This window comes from Nyctereutes procyonoides, unplaced genomic scaffold (assembly GCF_905146905.1).
Source record: "Nyctereutes procyonoides isolate TBG_1078 unplaced genomic scaffold, NYPRO_anot_genome, whole genome shotgun sequence".
NCBI classification, from domain to species: domain Eukaryota; kingdom Metazoa; phylum Chordata; class Mammalia; order Carnivora; family Canidae; genus Nyctereutes; species Nyctereutes procyonoides.
Genome location: NW_026575048.1, coordinates 21,582,253 through 21,609,526, shown reverse-complemented (window position 1 = coordinate 21,609,526; position 27,274 = coordinate 21,582,253). Strand labels below are relative to the sequence as shown.

The 27,274-nt window shown below is 42.8% G+C and overlaps 1 protein-coding gene across 2 annotated transcripts in view; it reads right to left on the bottom strand.

The window, feature by feature from the left end:
• Nucleotides 1-544: 544 nt before the first annotated feature.
• Nucleotides 545-27,274, bottom strand: part of SLC4A1AP (solute carrier family 4 member 1 adaptor protein) — an 80,649-nt gene continuing 53,919 nt past the window's right edge. The window contains exon 14 of one of the 2 annotated variants that reach the window (XM_055327089.1): nt 545-1,217. In XM_055327089.1, the coding sequence (XP_055183064.1) occupies nt 1,186-1,217 (32 nt within the window). In that variant the 3' untranslated portion in view covers nt 545-1,185. Of the gene's footprint in view, nt 1,218-22,438; nt 27,011-27,274 lie in introns of those variants that run through there. The other variant, XR_008664708.1, reaches the window with a different exon arrangement.

The window sequence follows — 27,274 nt, the reverse complement described above, 5'->3', positions numbered from 1 at the left end:
CTCTAACCAATAGTATCAACTATTGGCTCTGACACCAGAGAGTAAACTCCATTCCAAGAGAGAGTCGAGGTTGAAGAAGGAGCCTCGGTGTCCATCGAAATATGAATGTACAAAGAAGCTGTGGTCTATGTATACAATGGAATATTCCTCAACCATTAGAAACGACGAATACCCACCATCTGCTTCAATGTGGATGGAACTGGAGGGTATTATGCTGAGTGAAGTATGTCAATTGGAGAAGGACAAACATTATATGGTCTCATTCATTTGGGGAATATTAAAATAGTGAAAGGGAATAAAGGGGAAAGGAGAGAAAATGGATGGGAAAAATCAGAGAGGGTGACAGAACATGAGAGACTCCTAACTCTGGGAAACGAACAAGGTGTAGTGGAAAGGGAGGTGGGCACTGAGAGGGGCACTTGGCGGGATGAGCACTGGGTGTTATGCTAAATGTTGGCAAATCAAACTCCAAAAAAATATATATATACAGGAAGGAAGGAAGGAAGGGAGGGAGGAAGGAAGGAAGGAAGGAAGGAAGGAAGGAAGGAAGGAAGGAAGGAAGGAAGGAAGGAGAAACTCTGCAGTTGCAGCCTAGGTGGGCCGGCCCAGCTGACCTTTGCTCTGTCTTCGAAGAACCCCACAGGCTTGCATCTGTCTTCTTTTGCATCAGCTTCTGCCCATCTGCCCTTCCCCTCCCCGCCCTGGGAAGTGGTAAGGAGGGTGAAGTAACAGTCTATGAGGCAAGCACTCAGGCAGGGGGAAATCTGGGGGAGGCTGGCTCATTCCTTCCAGCCAGGTCCCACCCAACAGGCGCTCCTTAAACCTTAGTCCATGAAAGGCAAGTGTTCAACTGGCCCAGAGTCCTCCCCACTGTCCTGACACTGCATGTGCTCCCTTCCAGCTCCACTTGGGCATGGGTGGGGTCATGGGCAGGACCTCAGATCGGAGCCTTCTGTTTTAGGCAGGTTGGGCTCCAGGATTTCAGAATGTTAGAGTAGGAGAACCTGAGAGGGCATCTGAATCAACATTTTCCTTTGACAGATGATAAAAGTGAGGCCCAGGGAAGTAACATAATTTGCAAGGGGAAGGGTGGAGTGGGTGGAAGGGGGCCCACACAGCTAGATTGCATCAGCTTATTCCGACTCTGGCCCACACCTCCTTGCTCCAGCACCACTTCAGGAACAGCTAAAGAACCACGGTGTTCCGACTTGGCCAACCTGCGGATGGAAGACAGCACCAGAAATGAATGTTCAGAAGTCATATAAGCTGGCAAGTAGGATGCTTAGAAGATTCTAAAGAGTGAAGCTGACACACCTTCTGAACATATGCAGAAGGAGGAGAGGGATATCTCACAGGGGAACAGGCCAACATCAGGCTGAGTTGGGGCAGGAACAGATTGTTATAGAGAGGAGGGACCCATTCTGGAGCAGTCCCAGTGAGATGACACTATGCCTGCATCTGCCCAGGCCCTCAAGCCCCCTGGATCCTGGGAGGTGCCAGGACCACTGAGGCAGACTGGCAGTTTCCAGATTGCACTTCAACTATCAGGGCCCCTTTGACAGGGCTCAGAATGGAGTGGAAAGGAGTAGCCATCCACAGAAAGTGTTCACACAGGACTCCAGGGAATTGAGTGGAAATCAGCCACCACTGACGAGGTGTGCGGATTTAAAGAGTACATTAGAACTGCACACAAATTCACACACGTTCTTAAAAAAAAAAAACAAAAAACACTTTACTTAGGCACAATTAACATATAAAAACCAAAAATACTTCATGTATACTTGGTGAGTTTGGAGAATATACGTATTCTTTACTAACCTGCATGATTCCACTGATACCCAATCTAGGAGGGATCCAGCTTCACTGAGCTACCTGCAGCCGAGGAGTACAGCCTCAGTAAGCTCCTGTCCTTTCTGGGGCCCTGTTTAATAACTACCTTCTTTGGCTTTTAACCTAAGGACTTGGCAACACCTGACATCCTGCATTTTAAGCTTTTTCTGGACTCTGGAAAACTCACACTGAAAGTCTGAGTGTGATACTGACACTCAGGCCATTTATCTGGCACATGTGATTATACCAAAGGTGACATACTATTTGGCTGGTTTTTAAAATTGCCCACCTTCTCATAGCCCCCCAGACTTGAGAGTTCAATCATGCACTCTTGCTGACTACCCACCTCTCTGATTCAGGGTTCTACTTTTACGGCACAATTACTTGTCTCAAATTTTCATAATCATCTCAAAGGGGCAAGAAACAATCTTCCTTCTTTTCATCCTGATGTATAAAGGTTTTCCAGTTGCCAGTAAATACTGGGCCCCACCAGGTACCATGTGGTACCTATGGGCCCAGCCCATCCACTATGGGGGGCTCCAGGGAAGACTCCCCCTTGGACCATTGAGTCCCTGGCACACCTAGTAAGTCACCCTAACACATCATACCTCACCTTCCTCAAAAAAGTTGGATAAGTGAGAGCTTATGAGTTGGGCAGCCCCAAGAAAAGGGGTAGGAAATGTACACAGGCTCACTAGCGGAACAGGGAGATGGTCCTGTGAGCAAGAGGGTATGGGAGAGTCACAGTGGGGAAGCAGGTAACAGGAGAGGGATCAGTGAGGGGGGAAGGCCCATGTGGAGGAGCCTCAGTGGAAGGGCTCCAAACCAATACCATCAGACAGTTTTCTATTTTTTCACCTAATGAAGTTTCATGAGTCGACTCAAATGTTTGCTCTGAACTTTCTGCCCCTAAGGAGGAGAAGGTAGCTAGTCCAAGCATTTGGAATTTGGGGCTGTTGATTTCCAAGTATGGGAAAAATCCACTAAAAATGAGCACTCATATTCTGTCTTCGTTCCATTCCTAACATAGACAACATATTATTCCAAAGAAGGAGAGCTGAATAACAGAACATAAAGAACATAAATTTGAGATCAGCTAGTCAACATCCTCATTTTACAGATGAGAAAACTGAGACCCAGAGAAGTGCTCAGAATCACTCAGCTAATAATTGCAGAGCTGGTGGGATTAGAACTCTGTCTCCTAACTCAGTCTTTGCCTTTTCTTCCCTTCTACCCTGACTGCTACCTGCCCTATCCCAGCTGCCGCGACTGCTTTGAGGTGAAAGTTTGCCTTGGAGCGCCCTCCTCTGGCTCCAGCTCTGGGCTGCTGGCACAGTTATAGTGTAGGCCAGGGTTCTTGAACTTGAAGGATGTAACAGAATCACCTGCCGGGCTGGTGAAAACAGACTGCTGGGCCCATCCCAGGAGTTTCTGATTCAGTAGGTCTAGGGCAGGGCCCAATAATTTTCATTTGCAACAAGATCCAAGATGCTGCTGCTCTGATTCAAAGACCATTTACTGAGAATCTCTGGTATAGGCAGAGGTCTTGTGGATCTTACAGCCAGAATACCAGGGTTTAAGTCCCAGCTTTGCTCTGTAGGTACTCTAACCTTGAACACAATGTTAATCACCTGGCATCTCAGTCTCTTCATCTTATGATGGTAACTATAATAATCACCCAGGGAGTTAACGTATAAAATAAAATCAGATGTAAAATTACCTGAGGATTGCTGTACTGATGCTGTGTGAATATTCAGATTCACAAATATATTACCTTTGTCTGGAGAGATGGCACTATGGGCCAGGGAGACCCATGGTGACAGAAGTGTTCTCTTAATGCCACTCAAAAATACCACAAATCCAGCAGAAACGGTGTTGGGTGTTCGTTCTTACACAGATATTGCCTGAGGAATTATTGGGGCCCTGCACTGGATTTACAAAGGTGAATGACATAGTCCTTGCCCTGAAGGAGCGACTAGAGTAAGATAAACATGCAAATCCTAATAAGTACTTACTGGGTGATGAGCCAGGAAAGGGAACCCTATGCCTTGGAGCACAGAGCAACCAGTCCTGTCTGGGGAGTCAAGCAAGCTTTGAAGAGGCCTCTGACTTTTGAACAGGGTCTTGAGGAATGAGTAGGAGTTCAAAGAGAAGTGGCAGGGGGGGCACTTCAGACAGAGGAAATAGTATATGCAAAGTAGTCACAGAGGTGTGAAAATGCATAACATTTTCAGGGGAATAACAGTAGTTCCATGTAACTAGAGCCCAGCGGGTCTGAGGAGAGATAGCAGAAGTTGGGATTGGCAAGGAAAGCTGGGGCAAGATTCTGCAGAGTCTTGGATGCCATGCTAAGAAGTTTAGACCCAATCAGGGGTCTGGTGGGAAGCCACTAGAAGACACCCACCTTCTCCTTGGAGGATTCTCTGGCGAAAAAAATCCCTAATGTATCCCCAAGATGAAAATTTATGGGCCAAGGTATTTTGCCACCCTCTGTGTCCCCAGTGCCTCTGAGCTTCCCCTGCCAGGAAGCCAAGCCCAGAAACGCCTCCTGAACTGGGTGGGGGCCCTTGAGAACAAACTCCCCTGGAAGGCACAGAGCAGAGGAGCAGCCTCTTACCTTCATCAGATAGGATACACTTTCCTAAGATTTCCTCATTCCCTCTCCCCTTGGGTGTGGAGTCACTGGGAGAACAAAAGACTGTTATCTTAAGCTAAGAAGCCTTGGAAGGGGAGGAGGGCGGTGTAGGCACTCTGGGGTGGAAGGGCTGCACTCTGGCAGCACTGAAGCAAACTGGGAAGAGCCCAGTGGAAACCTACAACTGGGGAACAAGTCCCTTGCCTCACTGACCTCACTGAGCTAAGGAGACTTTCGGAGCAGGAAGAGCCAGGAGAGGTCATCTGTTCCAGGTGCCCCCTTTACATTTAGAGGTCACCAGAGATCCCGGAGCTCCTGGCTAGCTGATACCTTGAGCACTCCCTCCCCACATCTGACTCCAAGATTTAAAGCCCCAGTCTCGGGAACACTGGTGGTTTCTTTGGCCACTGGCCTGCTGCCCCTCTCCTGGGTCTCTGGCATAGTCCATAGTCCCCAGTCAGCCAAATCCCTGCCCTCTTTCAGAGTCAGACTTGTTTCCAAACAGGCAGACAGCGGAGCATACAGAAAGTGGGCGCTGCTGTTTCTGGAAGCAGCAATGGCAAGAAAAGGGGCCAAACAGCTATTGGAAACTGCATGGGCTGGGGTTTATACCAGTTCCTCTGTCTCCTGCGGAGGGGGAAGCAGATTGCTCTGGTGGGAATAATCCCTTTTGTTTTCAGGAAAATATTTTAATAGGTCTTTGGGTTACACAAGGATAAAATTTCAATCTATTCTAGAAAAGAGACAAAGCAATTCGGTATGATGTGAAGTTAGGGGCCCTGCATCTTAATTGTAGAAGGCATTTTCCTATCTCTTCAGGGTTTAGGGGGAGTTTTGTTAAATGCTGCAGCCTGGCCTTAGCTGTGCCTTGGGGAGTTGTGGGAGGGGCCCCTTTGGGCTGTGGAAAAGAGGACTGAGGTCCTAGCCAGCAGGGACGGCCTCCTTGTCAGTGTGGGATTCCCAGGAGGACTCACAAACCCTGGAGGAGGAAAGCCAGGGAAGGGTTGAGCCAGGCCCGGGCTGTTCCTTTTTCTGCTAGGGGGTTGTGATCTGTTCCTCTCTCTGGTGGGGCTACTGAGACCATCAAAGTCAGTGACAAGCCCACTGAGCTCTTTCCGAAAAGACCACAAAGTCATGTAAAACTGGCACATCTACCCCTAGACCCCCTGCCACAGGCCACCCAGAGTGGAGTGAGAACCCCTCTGGGAGAGCAGGGTCTCCCCACCTTTCAACTTTGTTCTGTTAGTAGCCTCAAGGTCTGCTGGGATATGGACAAACCAGTAGAACCTTTTAGTTGCTAAATGTTTAGTTGCTAAAATTTAGTTGACAATTTTCTTTTTTCTCAATACTTTAGTTTGATAAGGTAAAATACTCAGTTTTGAAAAAGTTGTTCTGGGAAATTCGATCATCATGGGATCAAGCATGCATGCCCTGCCAGCCATAGGGAATTGGGTTTAAGGCAGTAACCAAAGAAAGGAATAAATGGGTATTTGCACTTCTGTCTTACATTAGTGTAAAAATTACATTCATCTATTATTTATATAATAATATACTATAAAGATAGTAAATATATTACTATGTATTTATATTTTTTATAACATAAATATATTATAATTAAAAACAGTAATTTATAACAGAAAAATTTATGTTAATATAAATGTAATATACTACTTTATAGAAAATATAAATAATACGTAAATGGTAAAAGCCATATTAGCAATAATTGCGCCTTGGATAAACTTCATTGGTTACGATACTACCATTGCACAAAGCGAATGCTAAAAGCCATAAATATTGGGATGCCTGGGTGGATTAGCTCAGGGTGTGATCCCGAAGTACCGGGATCAAGTCCCACATCAGGCTCCCTGCATGGAGCCTGCTTCTCCCTCTGCCTGTATCTCTGTCTCTCTCTCTCCATGTCTCTCATTAATAAATAATTAAATTAGTTTTAAAAATAAATACATAAATATTACCAGTTATCCCACCACCAAAAATTAATTGATATTAACATTTTGGAATATTCCTTCAGAGCTTCCTCTATGCATATAGAGGAAAAGCAAACAAACAAATAACTAGATATACTGAACACCCACTGATACTTATTTTATAATCCAAAGAAAAAGAGAACATGCTTCTTTTTCAATACTTCTAGTAATAATCCCAGGGCCAATTCTCATTGGCCCAGCTCATGTCATGTGTCTATCCCTGAATCTAGACCCCACAAAAGCCAATTTCATATATAAGATAGTTTAAGTGAAGTGAGTATACTTCTTTGAGTTGTTATAATTAATGGATAAGTGAGACCATGCATTGGAAGTTTTTTGCACATGCAATTATGAAAGTCATTGATTATAAACATTATTATTAATATTACAATCCTTTCCCCACCATTCTTCTTCCTTTCTTCTCCTTGCTTTATCTGTTCTTCTGCTTTCTCCTCATCCTACTAAGTCCCATCACATCTGGGTTAACTAGGCTGTGGTGAACTGGTGAGGAGACCAAGTACTATTTATAGCAGTGTTTCCTTGGGCAATGTGGTATGTGGTAATATGGGAACACACCATTAAACAGATACTTTCATCTCTCACTGCAGCCAAAGTGGCTTCTGAGAACTTTGTCTAGACAAAGACAAATCTAGACAAGAGAGTCAGTTCAGCATCTGGGGATGATTGAAAGTGACTGAAGGAGAGGTAACTGAATTAGTAGAGTAAGTAAAACTAAGACTCAGAAAGGCCTGGAGAGGGAACTGATGGGGATGATGAAGCAGGTTCTACCCATACAGCCCAGAGATATGGGGAACTCAGAGGCAGAGGATTTTGCAAAAGTGGGTTTGAAGCATGGGCTAAACACTAGGGAATTGGTTGGAAAAGATATGTGGAGAAATGACAACTCTAAATCCCCTCTTAATCCCATACAGTCAGACAATTATGTCCCTACAAGAGACTAGAGGGTTTTTTTTCTCTAGAGAAATTGAATTGAAACAGAGAATCTCCAAGTTCAGTGATTCCAGCAACAGTAGAAATGCAGCTGCCTGGCTGTAAACAGGGAAATTAAGTGTAAGTTCACTGGTTAATATTGGGGCCCTCTGCCAGACTTCTTCCATTACCCCATACCCAGAAAGAGACTGACAGGTATATGTCCCCTGGGTAGAAGACTGGAGGATTCTTCACTGATAAATATTTACTAGCTCCAGAGAGAAATCCCCTAAGTAATGACTTTTCTCTCAATGAAATGATCTCCCAGTGAAATGGCCTAAGAGTGAAGCCTGCCAGTCAAATAAATCCCTCTTGCATCCCCACATTGATGCCTCTCTGTTTTAAAGAACTGTATAGCCCAGGATCACCACAAATTTGCAGGAAACAACCCACATGAAAGAAAGAGACCAAAGCAAAACAAACATTAAAAACATAAAATGAACTCAGAGGAAACAGATGAAGAGAAGAAAATATTTTTTATATATCCATTTAATTAACGGCCTCAGATCTAAAAGAAGATGCACTTCCATGCAAAAAGAATTGGGTAGTTTGAAAAAGGAATCATCAGAGGATGAGCAAAAACAATTTGAAATTTAAAATGTGATAGCTAAAATAAAAGATTCAATAAAAGGGCAGAAAAATAAAGTTGAAGAAATCTCCCAGAAAGTAGAATAAAAACATCAGTGAAAATTAGTTTTAGAGGATTATTTAAGGTGTTCTGACATCAGTATTCAGTTTCAGAAAACAAAATATAGGAAATTATTATTATTTTTTGATAGTAATAATGTAAGAAAATTTCCTGGAAGTAAAAGACAGAAATCTCCAAATTAAAGGTATCCTCTAAATGTTTAGGAGAATGGAGGAAAAATACCAAGGCAATAATTTTAAATTTCAGAATGCCAGGATAAAAGACATAACCTAATAGCTTCTAGAGAGAAAAATCATGTTGCGTATGAAGGTGTAAGAAGCTGTGGAATCAGACATCTCAACAGCAGCGCAGGATGCTGGACAGTAGTGTTGGGCACCCTAAGTTCTGAGTGAAAATCATTTTTATCCTATACTTCTATACTTATCCAAATAAAGGACAAGTGTGAAATAAAGATATTTTCAGATACGTAAGAACTCAAAATTTGTACCTCCCACACACCTTTTCTTAGGAAGATAGTGAAGGATATGATTCAGTGAAATGAAAGACTAAGCCAAGAACTGGGAACAACGGGATGCCAGAAAACAGAGAAACAATCCAAAGGATAAGACTGATAAAAAGAAGTCCTAAGATGACTCCTGAGTCCCAGGTATAAAGAGCAACCCAACCAAATTGAAGCAAGATGACAGAGGGCATAAAAGAGAGACCTCCAGGGGTGGATGGCAGGAAAGATAGTCATAGATTATTTGATATATTTGGACATTTGGAAAGAAACATCACTAGATGCTTAACAGATACCTAGAAAACATTCTTTAAATATTAGCAATAGTTATTAAAAAGAAACTAAGCAAAAGAAAAACTATGGCAACTGTTAACTACAAAAAAACCCAAAAAGTTGGAAGGAATATAATTTGTAATATTGTTCAGCAGTAAATAAAATTTACAGTCATAATAAAATAGACATTGACTACCGATTTAATTTTTAAAAATCATATTGTACTTATACAGGAACATGAAAGAAGGGAAAATGTAAGAAAACTAAAACTTCTATTACCATGGAGGAAATCCACAGACAGTATCTGTCATGTTCATGCATGGGAATCAAGGCAAGGGCAAGACCTGATTGATTCAACCGGTAAAGATATAATGGGCCACTTTTAGATTTAGACAATTTATTATTCACATAGACAATGAAAAGAAGAAGCCAAAGGTGTCAGCTGCCTGTGATCCTGGTCCCAGACACTAAAAGGGATGACACTGAAGGAAAAAGGGACAGATGACTGAAATGTGAGTTGTGGGTACCTGTTGCTGAGGGGCCAATTCTAAACTGTGGATAAACAGTTTCATGTTCTGCAACTCTAGTCTGAAGTAGATTTTAGTGATTTGGAATATGGAAGTGAGGAAGTCTCCTAGATCATAGCCAGAAAGATAAAAGATATGGGATTAAAAAAAATAAAAGAAGGGATTGCCTGGGTGGCTCAGCGGTTGGGCATCTGCCTTTGGCTCAGGGCATAATCCCTGAGATCCGGGATCAAGTCCTGCGTCGGGTTCTTTGCATGGAGCCTGCTTCTCCTTCTGCCTGTGTCTCTGCCTCGTTCTCTTTCTGTGTCTCTCATGAATAAATAAATAAAATCTTTAAAAAAAGAAAAGACGAGGCAAGATTCCTATAATGAGAATCTGGGATAGAAATTTTTTCTTAAATGGCAGGGAAAAAAAGCCAAAATATATCATTAATCTCAATAAATATAGATTTAATATATTAATTACAAATTAATACTTCCAGTTAGATCTCTGAATCAAAATGCAGCTAGATACTGTATAAGAGAAGAATAAGCCTTGAAGCAATGATATAAAACAGATGAAAATAAAGGGATGGCAAAAGATAAACCAAGCGAATATTAACCAATAAAAAGCTGGTTTTAATTCAATATTATTGTCAAATAAAATGAATTTTTAGCTTTCTTTTCTTCAGTTTTTTTCTTCTGTGTGGTACGTTTATTACTCCAGCAAAGCAGATACAGAAATTGCTACATGGAATTGAGATGCTGCCATACCAAAGGAAAAAGGGAAAGGAAAAAGAAAACATTACAATATGTGGTATTGGCTTTGGAGTTGGGTAAAGGGTAGTGAGGAAAATTTTACTGGAAGCCTGAAAAAATGGTGGCCTACGTGTCGCGGTGGTGCAACACTTGAAAAGCTGTCATTTGTGATCATTTGGAAGGTTTAGGTACCTAATGAACTTATAGATTCAAGTGAAGAGGCTGTGAAACAGGATGTTTAGTAGTGTATCTTGATTATTACTACACGCATTTGACAATGTTCCACAAGACAGAAAAAGGTTTAGAAGATGATTAGCTGGTTTTCAAGAAGGGATGAAAGATTAACAGGGAATCCAGAATTTGGGAACTTGGAGGGTTGAAAGATCAGTAGAAATAAAGCAGCAAAATCCTGCATGCAACAAAGTCAATTAAGACACAGCTTTTGGGGATCCCTGGGTGGCACAGCGGTTTAGCGCCTGCCTTTGGCCCAGGGCGCGATCCTGGAGACCCGGAATCGAATCCCACGTCGGGCTCCCGGTGCATGGAGCCTGCTTCTCCCTCTGCCTGTGTCTCTGCCTCTCTCTCTCTCTCTCTCTCTCTCTCTCTCTCTCTGTGTGTGTGTGACTATCATAAAAAAAAAAAAGACAGCTTTTGGGCAAAGATTTTTGTTAAAACTGCTAAATAGAACTAGAGCCAATGAGAACAGGCAGTGGACCCAGCTCCCAACCATGCATGCTTCCCCATGAGAGGCTGCTTCCTTAAGGGAGGCACAGAAGAGCTCCAGTTGTCATAGGGGTCTCCTACAGATCTGATGCCACCGCTCCAGGAGTGTGTCTTTGGACCCATCCTCCTGCCTTCTTCTTCTTCTTCTTCTTTTTTTTTTTAAGATTCTATTTATTTATTCAGGAGAGACAGACAGAGAGAGAGAGAGAGAGAGAGAGAGAGAGAGAGAGAGGCAGAGACACAGGCAGAGGGAGAAGCAGGCTCCATGCAGGGAGCCCGACATGGGATTCGATCCTGGGTCTCCAGGATCAGGCCCTGGGCTGAAGGCAGCGCTAAACCACTGAGCCATCCAGGCTGCCCCATCCTCCTGCCTTCTAAGACTCCCCAGGATTTCAATCTGAGCTCAAGGCCACATCTGGGCTCAAGAGGCCAAGACAAGAGGATGAGGAAGGTGGAGACCCCAGCACACCAGTTAATGATCTGCTCTGCCTATTTTGCTTCCTGTTCTACAGTGCCAGACTTCATGGCCCTGTATCAGGACTGGAAGCAATACTGGTAATTAATGCAGACCTGTAGAGAGCACATGCGTGAACACAGGCAAGGCAGTGGGAGAAACTGCAGAGACCCAAACCACCTATTCATATAGGAAGTCTGCATAAACCAGCACCCAGAGAGGTGAGTGGGTGATGAAATCCTAATATGGAAGGTAGGCCAGGAGGGATCAAACTTGGAGATAGTCTTTGGGCCAACAGCCATGGGTTTGGACATGACCATTGAGAAGAGCTGCATGTTTTCTCTGTCACCTCCCAGCCATCCCCACCCATCTTGTTCCACCATTATTGCCATGCAAAACAAAGAGTTGGGTTAAGGGGTGCTCCCCCACCTCACTGAGTACTGAACTAACTACAAGGGCATTTTAATTTTAAATGTAAATTCACAGTCTAAGGGTAAAACTGGTTACCCGAATAAGTTTTCATTTATCAGTTCAATGGCATGTTTTTCCTTAGACCCTCCCATGGGCCATCATAGCACACTGGAAACATGGGATAAATACCATGACCTCTCCCCTTGAGTCATTTAGAGTTAGAAAAGATAATGCAACTAACTTATTTTTTTTAAGATCTATTTATTTATTCATGATAGACAGAGAGAGAGAGAGAGAGAGAGAGAGAGAGAGAGAGAGAGAGGCAGAGACACAGGAGGAGGGAGAAGCAGGCTCCATGCCGGGAGCCCGACACGGGACTCGATCCTGAGACTCCATGATCATGCCCTGGGCCAAAGGCAGGCACTAAACCACTGAGTCACCCAGGGATCCCACAGCAAATAACTTATTTGAAGGAAAAGGTTAAAAAACAAAAAAACCCACAAGCCAACAATTCTAAAGAGAACAAGGTGGCCCCCAGTAAATCCTTTGGGTTGGACAAAAAAGAGAGTATAAACAGGATTCTATAGAAGCTGATTAATCAAAATACTTGCAGTGAAATCTAGAAAGAGGCAATTCTCCAAAAATTTTATGGGAACAACTATGGACATACAGAGCTCCCTAAAATCAAATAGTTTTTTTTTTTAAAGACAAAGTTTTTGAGAGAATTGCATTGTCAAAAGAGTCACCAGCCTGTACTAAAAGAAATTGACCATTTGAGATGTGAAATGAACTTTGAGCCACCATCCAGCACCTGAGAGTGAGTACCTCCCTAAATTTTGATAATGAGATTTGGAGAACTGTCCACACAGAAAAGCTGACTAACACCTTATAGAAATTTTCTGACACAGCAAGATAGAGAAAATAGTATAATGAGACTCCATTTATCCATTATTCTACTTCAATAATTAGGGAATGTTATTTCAACTATATCCCCACCCACTCCCCTATCTTTTTCTTGGGTTATTTTGAAGCAAATCCAAGATCTCTTATCATTTAAACTGTGAATATTTCAGTATGTGTCTCTAACAGCTAAGAGACTCTCTTTAAAAATAACCACAATGTCATTATAACACTTAAATTTTTTTTTGCCTTGAACCTATTTTTTTAAGTTGTGGTAAAAAATACATAAAATTTACCATCTTAACCATTTTTAAGCATACACTTCAGTAATGTTATGTATATTCACATTGTTATGAAACAGATCTCCAAAACTTTTTCATCTTGCAAAACTGAAACTCTGTATTCATTAAACACCTCTGCTTCCTGCCCCACCCCCATTCCAGTCCCTGGTAACCATGTCTACATTCTGTTTCTATGAATTTGACTACTTTAGTACTTCATACCAGTGGAATCATGCAGTATTTGTCTTTTTGAGACTGGCATATTTGACTTAAAATAATGCAAGGTTCATCCATGTAGCATGTGACAGGATTTCCTTCCCTTTTAAGGCTGAATAGTTTCATTGTACGTGTATATGATATTTTGTTCATCCATTCATCCATCAATGGACATTTGGGTTGCTTCAGCTTCTTGGTTATAGTATCACATTTAAACATTCTTTACATTAGTTTTTAATATTAAATTGCATTTATTTGATATATCTTTTAAGTCTCATTTAATTTTCAGGGTCCCTCCCTTTTTATTCTATATGTATATATTAAATATAATATATGAATATATTAAATATTATATATTATTAAATATATATCTTAATATATATATATATATATATATATATATATATATATATATATATATATGGAACTGTGTCATTTTTTAATAGAATTTCCCATGGTGTGGATTTTGCTGATTGCCTCTTTGTAGTGTCAAAAGAAAACCACAGGTCCAAGGTGGAGTAACTCGCTCCCAGGACAGCAAACCAAGATTTAATTGCAGTTTCGACCTCTCCAGCAGTGGAATTTTAAACCAATCCATCTGGAATTTTCTGGTCAGCACCAATGAGGTAATCTGTCATATGGTCCCTCTCCTTCCTCCAAAGGAAGGTGAGATAATCTGCAAGATAAGACCCCCAGCCCTTCTCCCTAAAGAAAGGTGACCTTGCCTGAAACAATGCTTTCTTTTCTATTCCTAATAGCTGTTTGCCCCATGCTCCTTTCCTATAAAAACCCTCCATTTTGTATAATTCCTGGAAGCACTCCTCTATTTGCTAAATGGAATGCTGCCTAACTCATGAATCACTTAATAAAGCTAATTAGATCTTCAAACTTACTCAGGTGAATTTTTGTTTTTTTTTTTTCTTCAGGTGAATTTTTGTTGATTAACAGTAGTGTTGTTTACATCTTTCTTTATACCCTGTATTTCCAGTGAATTGGTTAATATGTGGCATTTTTATTTGATTCAGGTTCAGCTTTTGGCAAGAATACTTACTAGATTGTGTTGTATACTTCTATCAGGACTCACATTATATCCAGATAACTCTCTCTGTGATTTTTATTGGACATTGATCATGGCCTTTGCTAAATCTATTATTAGTACTTTATGAAATGATATTCTAAATCTCTTACTCCTTTTTTATTTATTAGCAGGAATATTTCATCAGCCTTTTGGTCACCCTGAGATACAGTTCATATAAGAAGGAGGTTAAATGCTTAATTTTTTTCTTTTACTAATTTTCAGAATTATGAGCTGTTTTCATAGCATCCTCCCATGGTGACTAATTATTTTTTTGACAATAATATTAACTCAGGCTTTAAGATATTTTCTGTGTTTTAATCCAGTAAAGATATCATTGCTATTGACACTTAAATTATCCCATCTTTGGCCAATGAGAGCCTCTTCAAGTTGATGCTGTAGTTCTTTTGAGAAGACCTTAATTGTCTTTGACAGTTTCCTTCTATCTGGTTTGGCAAATTTTTCCACACTGTACATTATCCTCCTATAATCAGCCATTTCCTCCAAGGAACCCTGGTCTTACTAAAATGTGGTATTTAGAAGTCACAGTCTAGGAATTAGAGGTGCTCATTGTTACCGGGTTGGTTATTGTTTCTAGGACTTCTCAGTTGACCTCACTGGGAAATTATTTTAAATTGATTATAAGTCCAGGGATGCCTGGCTGGCTCGGTTGGTAGAACATGTGACTTTTGATCTTGGGGTTGTGAGTTTGAGCCCCATATTGGGTCTTTTAAAAGTAAAATATTTAAAAAACTAAGTAAATAAGTAAACTGATTATAAGAACATACTTATATTTCCAATTCAAATTTTGGATTTTTGCTTAATTTATTTGATTTTTTAAAAAGATTTTTAATTTATTTATTTGAGAGAGAGTGAGAGCCAGAGAGATCACAGAGGGAGAGGGAGAGGGAGAATCAGACTCACTGCTGAGCAAAGAGCCTGATGCAGGGCTCAATCTCAGGACCCTGAGATCACGACCTGAGTGGAAGGCAAATGCTCAACCAATGGAGCCACCCAGGTGCCCCTTGATTTTTATATTTGTGTCTATCTTTTCTCTTACCTGGAAAATCTTGGATGCTAATGATGTTAACATAATTGTTTATTTGCTGCATCTTATGTATATACAGTAGTATCAGAATAATCTTAATAATATTACTAACTATATAGTTAGTATATGATTACCCAAAAAAGTTTAATATTGTTACAAGGCTTTTGGTTATTGTTCCATAGTATGTGTTCTTCTATAGTCATATCCTCAAACTATTGTGTTTTAAAGTCTCTTGAAACAATTCCCTGAGTTTTGCCCCCAATTTGATACATGGTATCATTTCCTTATTTTTAAATTACTTTTTCTATTTTGATTTAATTTTTTTATAATTATGTAAATATTTATATGGCTCCAGAGTCAGGGCCATAACATCATGTATTCAAAGAAATCTAGCTTTGGGCACTTGGCTGGCTCAGTTGGTAGAACATGCAACTCTTGATCTCAGGGTTTTGAGTTCAAGCCCCACATTGGGTATAGAGGTTACTTAATTTTTTCTTAAGATCTTTAAAATACAAAACAAAAAAACAAAAACAACAACAACAAAAAACAAAGAAGTCAAGCTTTTATCAGTGATCCCTGTGCTTAGTCTCTCTCCCAGAGAGAAACATTTTAGTTTTTAATTTATTTTTTTAATATTATGGTTTATTCTCCTTTTTAGAATATAGGCAAACACATACAGACAAAAAATTTTTTTAAACAGTAGCATACTGGAGCAGCCCAGGTGGCTCAGCGGTTTAGCACCGCCTTCAGCCCAGGGCCTGATCCTGGGGACCTGGGATTGAGTCCCATGTTGGGCTCCCTGCATGGAGCCTGCTTCTCCCTCTGCCTGTGTCTCTGCCTCTCTTGTGTCTCTGATGAATAAATAAATAAATAAAATCTTTAAAAACAAAAAACAAAAACCAGTAGCATACACTGGTTTGTATGCTACTCTACTGTTTCATCTTAACAACATAAGCTAGAAATCACTCTAGAGAAGCATATAGAGATGGCACTCATTCTTTTTCATAATTGCATAGTACTCCATTGTGTAGATATAATGCAAATGATTCAACTAGTCCTTTATTGATGGGCAAAATAAAATAAAATTTAAGATAAAAAATATTGTAAGGGTCAAAGTGGGACATTTCATATTGATAAAAGGAATGATTCACCGAAAAGATATAATAACTGGAATTTGAATGTATTTAATGCAGCCTTCAAATAGATAAAGCAAAATCCAAAAGTTACAGAGAGAATTTTACAAATCCATAAAGACATTTTGTTTATTTTTCTCATAAAAAATGGCTAACAATATCTCACCAGGGTCTTAGAATGCTTTGTAGATGCAATTGTTGCATACCTGACCTTCCTACTGCTGTCTTATCTCATCTAATCAATTCTCCATACTGAAGCCAGAATGATTTCTCTAAAACATGCATTGGCCCATGCTTAAAATGATTCCATAAGGTGCTAGAAAGCCTTGCTGCTCTGGCCTCATGTTTGTTACCAGCCACTTTTGCCACATTCCCACTCTTACAGGCAGTCACACCAAACTGGTTTGTATCCTTAGTACGGACCATGGTTTCCCTTGCCTTGGGGCTTTTGCACATGTTATTTCCTCTACCTAGAACATGGCTCATCTTTTCCATTCCTCTTCCTCCTCCTCTTCTTTCTTCTTCAATATAATTCTTTCTAATCATTTAGGACTTGGTTCAGGCATCGCCTCCTCCAGGGAGCCTTTCTGGCTCTGCCAGACTGGTGCTTCCTTAGATGCCTGACATTGCCTAACATAACATGTATTCACCTGCTGGCCTTGGGCCTGCCTTTCTCTACTCCGGATTGTGAGTTGAGTTATGCTGATTTCTAATCACTGTACTTGCAGCCTCTAGAACATGCCTAATATATGGAAAGGATCAATGTTTATTAAACAAATGAATAGTAGGGGCTTAGTAGGTGGCTCATCCAACTCTTGATTTGGGCTCAGGTCATGATCTCATGGTCATGGGATCAATCCCTGCATTGGGCTCCATGTTCAGGGAGAAGTCTGATCCAGGTTCTCTCTCTCTCCTAAACTCTGCCCCTCCTCCATCTTAAAATAAATAAATCTAAAAAAAATTAAAAATATAAATATAAATGAATAATGGGCAGAGGTAGGAATTATATTATCTTTGTGTTACTGGGGAAGAACAAAGACTCAGAGATGGGCAGAAACAAGTCAGAATCAGATGAAAGTAAATTCCCTAAAGTTCTGTTCTCTTAGCCAAGGCTCTGGCCTCCAGGTCTCATGGACCCATAATGAGCTGTCTACAATAAACAAAACTAACCATGTCTCTCACATGTAGAAAACAGATGATGTCTGGGAGTTTTACAAGCAAAGCAGTGCAAATGGGAGCTTCTTGGAGTTCCTGATTCTGGAGCGTCAGTCATACCTGAGCTGGGTGGCCAAAAACACATAGGATGGTGAGACAAGTGCTCCTCACACAAGCCCTTCCCTCCTGGGCTTCTACTCAAAAACTCCACACTTAGTATTTGCTCAGGTGACCCTGGAAAGTTGGAAAGTGTTCTGTGTTCCCCAACCTTTTCTACTATACCCTACAGAGTGAAAGCCAGTTTTCTGGAGCAGAAAGCTCCATCCTGGGGTGGAGGAGGGTGTTGGGAGGAGGGGACAGTGCAGAAGGGCAGGGGGATAACAGATGAGGCTAAATTAATTTTGGAAACCATTAAATCTTTGAAAAGAGAGCATGTTTTCAGCAGGGACAGTGAATCACTGTGATTTGCAGAAACAGGCACAAAGCAATTAGCCATCTGGATGCTGTGGCTTCCAGCCCCCCAACGGAAACTTCAAGTGAGCGGAAGGCTGGTCATTACTCGGCCCAGGCCCAGCTCTCCAGGCCCCATAGATAAGTCTGTGCCTCCAGCCGGCTGGGAGCCCAGAGGCCTGGGACAAAGGGCAACTTGGCAGGAGTCACAGAAAAATGGGCAGGAAATGCAACACCAGCCACAGGGAGCCAGCACTACTTCCTTCTTCCTGTGAGCTCCTCTTAAAAGGCATCATGACTGAGTGAGCAGTTCATTCATTTGACAAGCATTTGTTAATCACCTACTATCTCGCAGGCCCTGTGCTGCTGGTGCATAAATCATGTCACTTAATCTTCACAACATACACATGAGGAGTTTCATGCTGTGAACAATTGCAAGGGGGCCCATCACATAGTAGCAAGGAGACCTATCTCTTGGTACTTAATGTGAATAGCACTCCCTGGAGTTATAAAGCAGAGTAGCCTTGCCTGGGAGAGATTATTATCTTTTTTAATCAATGAGGAAATAGGGCACCTGGGTGGCTCAGTTAGTTAAGCATCTGCCTTAGACTTAGGTCATAATCCCAAGGTCCTGGGATCAAGTCCCAAATTGGGCTCCCTGCTTTTCCCTCTGCCTACAGCTCTTCCTGCTTGTGCTCTCTCTCTCTCTCTCTCTCTCTCTCTCTCTCTCTTTCTCTCTCTCTCTCTCTCTCCCCCTCCCTGTGTCAAATAAAATCTTTTTAAAAAAAATCAATGAGAAATAAAAGCTAAGAAAGATGAAGTGAATTTGCCCAAGGTAAGTAGCAGAATTGAGAAGGTAACTCAATATTCTGTGCCCTTTCCGTAGATGATCATATTTGCCAGTTCTACCCTGTCTGACTCATAAAATTATGAGAATGAAATACATATGGATGTGAAATGGTTATATAGAGTGTCATACACAACTGAACTATTCTCATTAGCAGTTACCCTGCCTCCTCTGATGCCCCGTGACCCTAAGGTGCTGTCCCTCCATTCATTCCTAGAAACTGCTAGGGCGGACTGGCCAAGCCCATCTAAGAAAAGAGTCGGCCAGCCTTTCCGGGAGGAGAATGTACAATGGAAGAGAAAGAGTGCTTTGCTCGAGGAAGCCTCACTGGACTGGACTATGCTGTGATTTACAGACTACAGTGGTTCTGGCACTGTTGAGCCATCAGGATGCACCATGTGTGGCCAAAAGGCCAAATGCAGCAAAATGCCGCCAAAGGGAGTCTGTTTCCAGAGAAGAGAGAGAAGCCAGGAAGGGCAACCACCAGACTGACCACAGAGAGGTCAATGCCCCCATGCCAAGGTGCCTGAGGCCTCTCTCCTGTCCATATTTGCTGTGGGACCGTTGACCAAGCACTTCCCGCTCCAGGCTCTGGTAAAGCACTGCCTCTCCAGAGGCTCGGCCAAGAGCTGTTTAGCCAAGCTCAGGACTCTGCAGTGGCCTAGGAGGCCCCAGATCTGGGTGGGCAGATTTTCATTTGCCGTCTACATCTGAAGTCCATCCAACTTCTGCTGGGAATACCAGCTCTTTGACCAGGAAGAAAAGGGGTAAGACTCCCAGCTCTGTCTCTCCCTGGCTATGACCTAGGGCCATACGCTATTGACCTCTCCCCTTGCTCTTTTCATGTATAGAATTGGGTTAATGTTCTTCGATGGGAGTTGGGAAGGCCTGAATGAGATCACAGGTGCTCTTGGGGGAACAGGCAGGTGATGGAACTAGTGATGAGAATTCCCACAAAAAGCTTTCCTGACTCAGTCATGGCTGCCACATGGAACACAGGCTCAGGGCTCCCAGATCTTTTTATTTGTCAGAAAAATCAGAAATCTGTATTTTCACGTGAACTTTTCCAATTTTCTGTGAGGACAGAATAGAGCATGTCTGCAGGATATCTGAGCATCAACTCAGAAAACAATGACGTTCCTACAGGTCTCCTGACACACTATGTGCTTGAAGTATGGGTTTCCTTTCTCCTCTCCCTGTTTTAGTCCTTTCTTCCTGGCTCCCTAAGGCTCTGCCTTTTCCCTAGTGGTGTCTGTCACCCACATTGTAAACCGAGCTGGGGTTAGTTCAGCCCTGAGGTGGTCTGAACCCAAGGCCGTGGGTGGGGCTGAGGGGGGACAGATGTTCTCAACAGAAGCAGGCCGGTGCAGGCCTGCCACTCGAGAAGGCCCCACTAAGCCTCTTTCCCAAGAGGGAGAGGAAAGATGAGGAACAGGGATCTTCAACCGCAAAATGAATGAATGAATGAACTAAGAATAAATGAAAGAGAGCTGACTCAAGTAGAATTTTGCTTGGCAGCTGTGGGGCAGGACTAAAGATTATGCTCTTCTCAATAATGTTGACAGAACTCTGAGAAGACCTCTTGCAAAGGTTGGTGGGGCCTTTGGCTGGGAGTCCTTGTGGAGCAAGCAGGCTCAGAGCCAAGGGAAGTAAACTGCCTTCCAGCTCCCAATCTCTATCTCGTGCTCTGATTAGAATCAGGCTGCAATCTCCTCCCCCAGGAGCCTTCCAGAGAATCAAGCTGGGGCTGCCGGAAGCAAGAGTGCAGGGCGAGGCTGAGGGGGTGGGGGTGGGTGGGCACTTGCATCAGGGTCCTTCCCAGAAGGGGCAGGTCCTTCCTAGCACTGGGACTGCTGGTCTCCCCCCTCTGCCCTTTCCCGGACGTGCTGGTGTCCCTCACTGCAGTCTTTTTCAGGCTGGGCTCAGACTGGTTAGCCCTTAGGAGCCCTGAGTGCAGCCATGAGGAAGCACATGGTCAGGAGTCATATCCCTCCCGCTCTCAGCTGCTCCTGGGGAAGGCTGAGGAAGAACCCCCCACAAAGCCTCTTTTCTTTCCTGAGGCACTTCCCAGCAGATCCTCCAGGGGAGGAATTTTCCACACAGTTAAGGTCCCTGCGTCCAGGTCTGACTACAAGGGTCAGGTGTGTGCCCAGCCATGTTTCCTCCCTTCTGCAGCTACACAGCTTGGCCTCAGTGCCTACCAAATGGACAATGGAAACTCATCCACCCAAACCTCAGAAACAACTAAACTGAGGGCTCTTTCCAGAGCAACAGAAAGAGAACAGAGCCAAGGGACTGTTTGGGACTAAAGAAGGCTAAAGAGGATGACCACTAAATGCACTGGGTGACCCTGGACTGCATCCAGATCAGAGGAAAAACTGCCATAAAGGAAGTCATTGGCAAAATTTAAATAGGGACTATATCATAGATGGTAATATTATATTGGTGTTAAATTTCCTAAATTTGATTATTGAAATTTATGATAAAAATGGGGAAAAAAAGTTCTTGGTTTGTTTTCTCCAAAGTATTTGGATAAAAGGACACATCTGCAACCTATTCTCATAAGGTTTAGAAATAATAATTATAGGGGCACCTGGGTCTCACCATTGGTTAAGAGTCAGACTCTTCGTTTCAGCTCCAGTCATGATCTCATGGATCATAGGATGGAACCCTGTGTGGGGTTCTGCACTCAGCAGAGTCTGCTTGAGTTCCTCTCTCCCCATCGCTCTGCTCCTCCCCAACCCCTCCCCCTCTGCTCTCTCTCAAATAAATAAATAAATCTTAAAAAACAAAAAGAAATGATGATTATATTATCATTCCTTAAACAGTTAGCATATAGTTAGCATATGACCCAGCAATTCCACTCCTAGGTATATGCCCAAGAGAGATGAAAACATGTGTCCATACAAAAACTTGTACACCAATGTTCAGTATTATTCCTAATAGTCACAATGTACATGCTGAAATGTCTATCAACTGGTAAATGGATAAATAAAATGTAGTATATATATATATCTGTATACTGGAATATTATTTGGCTCTAAAAAGGAATGAAGTACTGATACAAACTATAATATAGATGAATCTTGAAGCAATTACACTGAGTGAAAGAACCAAGTCACAAAAATGACATATATGATTCTATTTATATGCAATGTCCAGAATAGGCAAATAAATCTATAGAGACAGAGAGTAGATTCATGTATTCTTAGGGCTGGGGTGAGTGGGGGGAGTTAGCTAAAGGGTACAGAGCTTCTTTTTTGAGGTGATAAAAATGTTCTAAAATTGTGGTGATGGCTGTATATATCTGTGAATATACTAAAAGCCATTGAATCATACAGCTTAAATGGGTGAGTTGTATAGAATGTGAATTATACCTCACTAAAACTGTTATAATAATAATATGTGGGGGCACTTGGCTGGGCTCAACTCTTGATCTCAGTTTTCTCATCTGTAAAATGGTAATTATGCCAATAGTACTTATCAAAGAGGACTGTTATATTAGAATCAGTACATGTATGGCTCTTAATCTTTGTATATAGCTCTCAGTTTATGTGATAAATACTCAATAAATATTAGCTTTATCCATTCAAAAATACTTTCCAAATAATTTATTTTTCCTTTTGTATTATTAAGGTAATACATGATCAGTACAGAAATTTTGGAAAATACAGACATGCAAAAAAATAAAAACCACCTGTAACCCCCAAATTCTGTGAAAATCATTGTTAACATTTGGGATTGATCTGGGTGGTGATATATTTAGAGTAAACATAATACAATATTTAGTATACTGTGCATATATTCTTTAAGATTTTATTTATTTATTCATTAGAGATACACACAGAGAGAGATAGGCAGAGACACAGGCAGAGGGAGAAGCAGGCTCCATGCAGGGAGCCCAATCCCGGGACTCCAGGATCATGCCCTGGGCCGAAGGCAGGCGCCAAACCACCGAGCCACCCAGGGATCCCCTGTGCATATTATTTTGTAACATACTTTGTTCACTATACATAACAGACATCTGCTGAGTATTTACCACATATCAATTGCTAGGTTTAGTGCTGAGGATTCTGAAATGAATGACAGACATCTAGCCCTTTGGAGTGAAGTCTAGGAGCAAAAGAGACTTAGCCAATAATTGGAAGGCAAAATGATGAGAGCCACTCTAAAAAAAAAAAATAATAATAAAATAAGGAGACCACCCACCTCAGTCTACAGATGTTGGAGGGGTTTTTTAGAGGTTCTCAGTAGAAAAAGAGATATTTCAGACAGAAATGAGGAAGTGGTATCCGGGTAGAGGAAACAATATGTATGGACCAGCTGGGGCATGTTCACAGACTGTTTAGGCAGTGGATCATAGTGGTAGAAGGCAGGGAGGGATAGCCAGGTAGCTGATATCAAATCATAGGAGAACCTAACTCCATGTCAGTGCTTCTAGACTACAGCACAGCCTTCCAGGGTTAGATAGACCTTCAACCTTCTAATTCTCCCTCTTATAACATAGTATTTAAAGTCTCAATTTAGGAGGCAGATTGGCTGTGTTTAAATTCTGGTTGTGTTGCTCACCAGCTTTGTGACCTTGGGCAAGTTATTTAACCTCTTGGAACTTTGATTTCTCATATGGACAATGGAAAAAAATAATAGAACCAAGCTCATTAGGTTGCTGTGAAGATCCCATGAATTTACAGTTAAGTTGCTTAGAGCAATGTCTGGCGTGTAATAAGCACTAAGTATGTGTTACTATATTTGACCTAACATCACCTCAAGCCTCCCTTCCAGTAGCTGAATTTTCAGTAATTTATCTGCAAGAAAGTGTTCTAAAGAACAAGGTAGATGCCTAGGGTCCTGGGGATCAAGGAGCAGACCGTCTGTCAAACTAGAGACTAGAGCCCCCTCTAGCCTAGTGGGGTGAGGGAGAAGGCAAGAAAGGAGACTCCTTACTTCTGGGAGCACTTGCTAATGTATGAATCCCTCCAGCAGGAAGTTGTCCACTGGGGCTGGGGTTGGGCTTGTCCTTCAAGGGGAAAGCTGTGATGGGAACACTTCTCCCTAGGGAGGAAATGGGCAGGGAATGACATTTGTATCCCTACCAGTATGCAAATCATCTTGTGAGACAAATGATTTTGCAGGAAAACACATCCTGTTCTCTGCAGAACATTTCCCCTGACGTCTGGGAGGAACCAGTCAGGTAGTCAGGGTCAGAGCAACTGTTCAAGGGACTCCTGACCACTGGCCTACATCCCTGAGGGGGCAGTAAAGTGGTGGAAAAGGAGGCCTGTAGGCTGGGCAGCCCCAGGTTTGACAGCTGAAAAGGGAACTGGCCCGGGACCCCTCTCCAGCCAGGTTCTCCCAGCCAACAGGGAAGGCAGAAGAAGCCTGGTGGAGCAGTGCTTGGGGAGCCAGTGGTCCGGGCATCAAAGGCTGACTCAGTCCCTAACCCACCACATGACCCTGGACAAGTAATTTCTCTCTCTAGGTCTGAGTCTCCCCATCTACAGAATGAGAAGTTTATTTTTTTTTATTTTTATTTTTTTTGAAGAATGGACTCTACAGCCAATTTAAATTTTTTAAATTAGGAAAGTTGAAATTTTTTAATTAATTATTTATTTATGATAGTCACGGAGAGAGAGAGAGAGAGGCGCAGAGACATAGGCAGAGGGAGAAGCAGGCTCCATGCACCGGGAGCCTGATGTGGGATTCGATCCCGGGTCTCCAGGATCATGCCCTGGGCCAAAGGCAGGCGCTAAACCGCTGCGCCACCCAGGGATCCCCAGAATGAGAAGTTTAAATCAGATAAACCATTTACAACTTGGGGAACAAAGATGTTTAAATCATAAATGGGGGATGCCTGGGTGGCTCAGCGGTTGACTGTCTGCCTTCGACCCAGGGCGTGATCTTGGGGTCCCGAGATTGAGTCCCACATCGGGCTCCCTGCATGGAGCCTGCTTCTCTCCCTGCCTGTGTCTCTGCCTCTCTCTCTCTCTCTCTCTGTCTCTCATGAATAAATAAATACAATCTTTAAAAAAAGGTAAATGGGCTTCCAGGGAATCTGCCACCTTGAACAGTAGGCAAATTTCCAAGCATGTTGTTTTTCTGGGGAGGTGTATAAAGCTGTCATCAGTTCAGAGAGGGGTCTATTACCCAGCCAAAGTTTTGGTGATCCCTTTTGTCCCTTGAGCTAGTTTCTGTTTAGTTGCAACCCTCTTAAGGACAAGGATATGTCTTGTAACACCAGCATAATATAGTGTCTGGCACACAGTAGATGCTCAATAAATATTTGTTGACAGAATGAATGATACTCATCAAATGCTGGGTAATGACCATAGCAAAAGGTGGAGGTGGAGGTAGGTGTTTATTGGTGCAGAATCTCAGCTGTGGGATGATGAGGTGATCAGTGATGACAGGGCTGATGAGGGGACAGAGCACTGGGGAGTGAAGGACAGGCATTTGAACATGTGTCCTGGGATCTGCTTAGTTAATAAATTGCCTGGCTTGGGTTTCTAGTTTCAACCAGATATGCACACCTCCAGCTCCCATTGGTTTCTTATGGAAGACTCAGCCAAGCCAAATTCAGCCCAAGATTCAAATGGTCAGCAACTAGATCTGTTTAGTGGCAACACTTTAAATTCTCATGATTCTCCAACCAGAAAATCCACCAAAGCTGAAGAATGTGGACTCACTGCCGGTCTGTAGGGGGTCCCGAAGCTCAGGAGTGAGAGTGAAAGCAGGGGCAGTCTACCTCCTGATCCAGGACACCTCCAGCTCTAACTGCCCTGGTGCCCTCTCTCCCAGCTCAGGCTCCACTTGGGCTCTTGCCTGACCTATCACCCTGCATCTCTAAGCCTCTTTTTCCACTCACACCTCCTCCTTTGCCTACAAATACACACTGATTTCCATGCTGGTCTCTCCTGGCCTTAATTAAAATGCCTTCACACGTTTTCTATGACCTGGAAAAATGATTCTGATTTGGCATTCTGTGAAAAAAAGGTGGGGGAGGGATACAAAATTTTATCTCTATGGTAAAGTCTCAATCCCCAAATATAAAACATATAGACATATGTATATTATACCATTTATAAATTATACATTTATGTAGATGTTTATATAATACTTTGCTCTGTCTTAAGATCATCCTATTTCTCCACTCAGGAAAAGTGCTCAGGTGAGAGGCATTCTGGAAACTGTAGCAGAAGAGGCACGGGGCTTGGGGGTACCTACTTGGCCGGGGAAAGACCCAAAGAGAGTAAACACATGCCCAAGACACAGAGGGGTCCTGGAGCAGACACACTCTGGACCTGGCTAAAGGAAGCTCATTTGCCACTGGGCCCAGGGAGGCCAGGCTGGGAAGAAGGATTCTAGCTGGTCACCCCCTTCCAGGCAGCATCTCAGGCTATTTGGAATAGAGGGGTGGGGTGAGTGCAGGACCCAGCAGGATCCAGTTCTCTTGCAGAGGGGGTAATGAGGGCTGGGTCAGGCCTGAGGCTTGGAGCTGAGTCTTCCATGCCTGCAGACCTGGGGCGACCAGCTTTTTCCTCAGGCAGAGCCAGCACCCAGGAGGAGAATGGAAGAAGGGGAAGGACTACCCAGTCTTGGGAAGTGGGGATAAGAGAACTGGAAGCCATTTCCTTCTTGCCACTTCTGCAGGCTGGCTTCCAGCCTCACTCATTTGTTTTCTGGAAGCATTTTCTTGATAGAGAGGCCTCCTTCTGACAGCACCAGTGATAACACTGCTGGTGCCCCCTTTCTGGAACCCTCTGCATCATTAGCTTTCCTGACCTTAAGCTCCTGGTTATTCTTCCCCTGAGACCACCTATTCCTCCTTCACTGTGTCCTTTACAAGTCCTTCCTTCCCTGCTGGGGGCACCCCCCAAGGCTCAATCCTTGGGACTCCTTTCACCATGGTGGGCTCTCTCAGGAAAACAAGACCTCTCAGGGTTTCAGCTGATGCCTCTATGTTTACCAATGGATAATGGAGGGACATGTTTACCACTGGCTAAGGGAGAGATTCTTTATGATATCATTCACACTTTGCAGATAAGGAAAGAATTCAGATGACTTAAGGTGACCATTCAGATGACCACCCTGGGTAACCAAGCCATTTTGCCATCTTCTCTTCTACTGTGGCCCCCATCTTCCACACCTGGTGAGGCTATAACACAGGCTAAGAGAGCATTTGCAAAGTGAGTAGCCTGGAAAGGAAACACAATTTAACCATGAGAAGGATGAGTGCCTGGGCTGCAGACATTCCCCCTGAACAACCCCCTGCCTCTGTCAGGTCCTTGCCAAACTGTCCCAGGTGTGTGTCCTGGTGACTCCCTGGCCTTGGGAGGAGTCCTGAGCTGGCAATTTGACTTCTTTTTCCTTTTTCCCTCTGTCCCTACTGAGAGCATTTGGGGGAAGTTGTCTCTGTCAGCTGGTCCATTTGTAGATTACTATTAAAATAATCATAGATG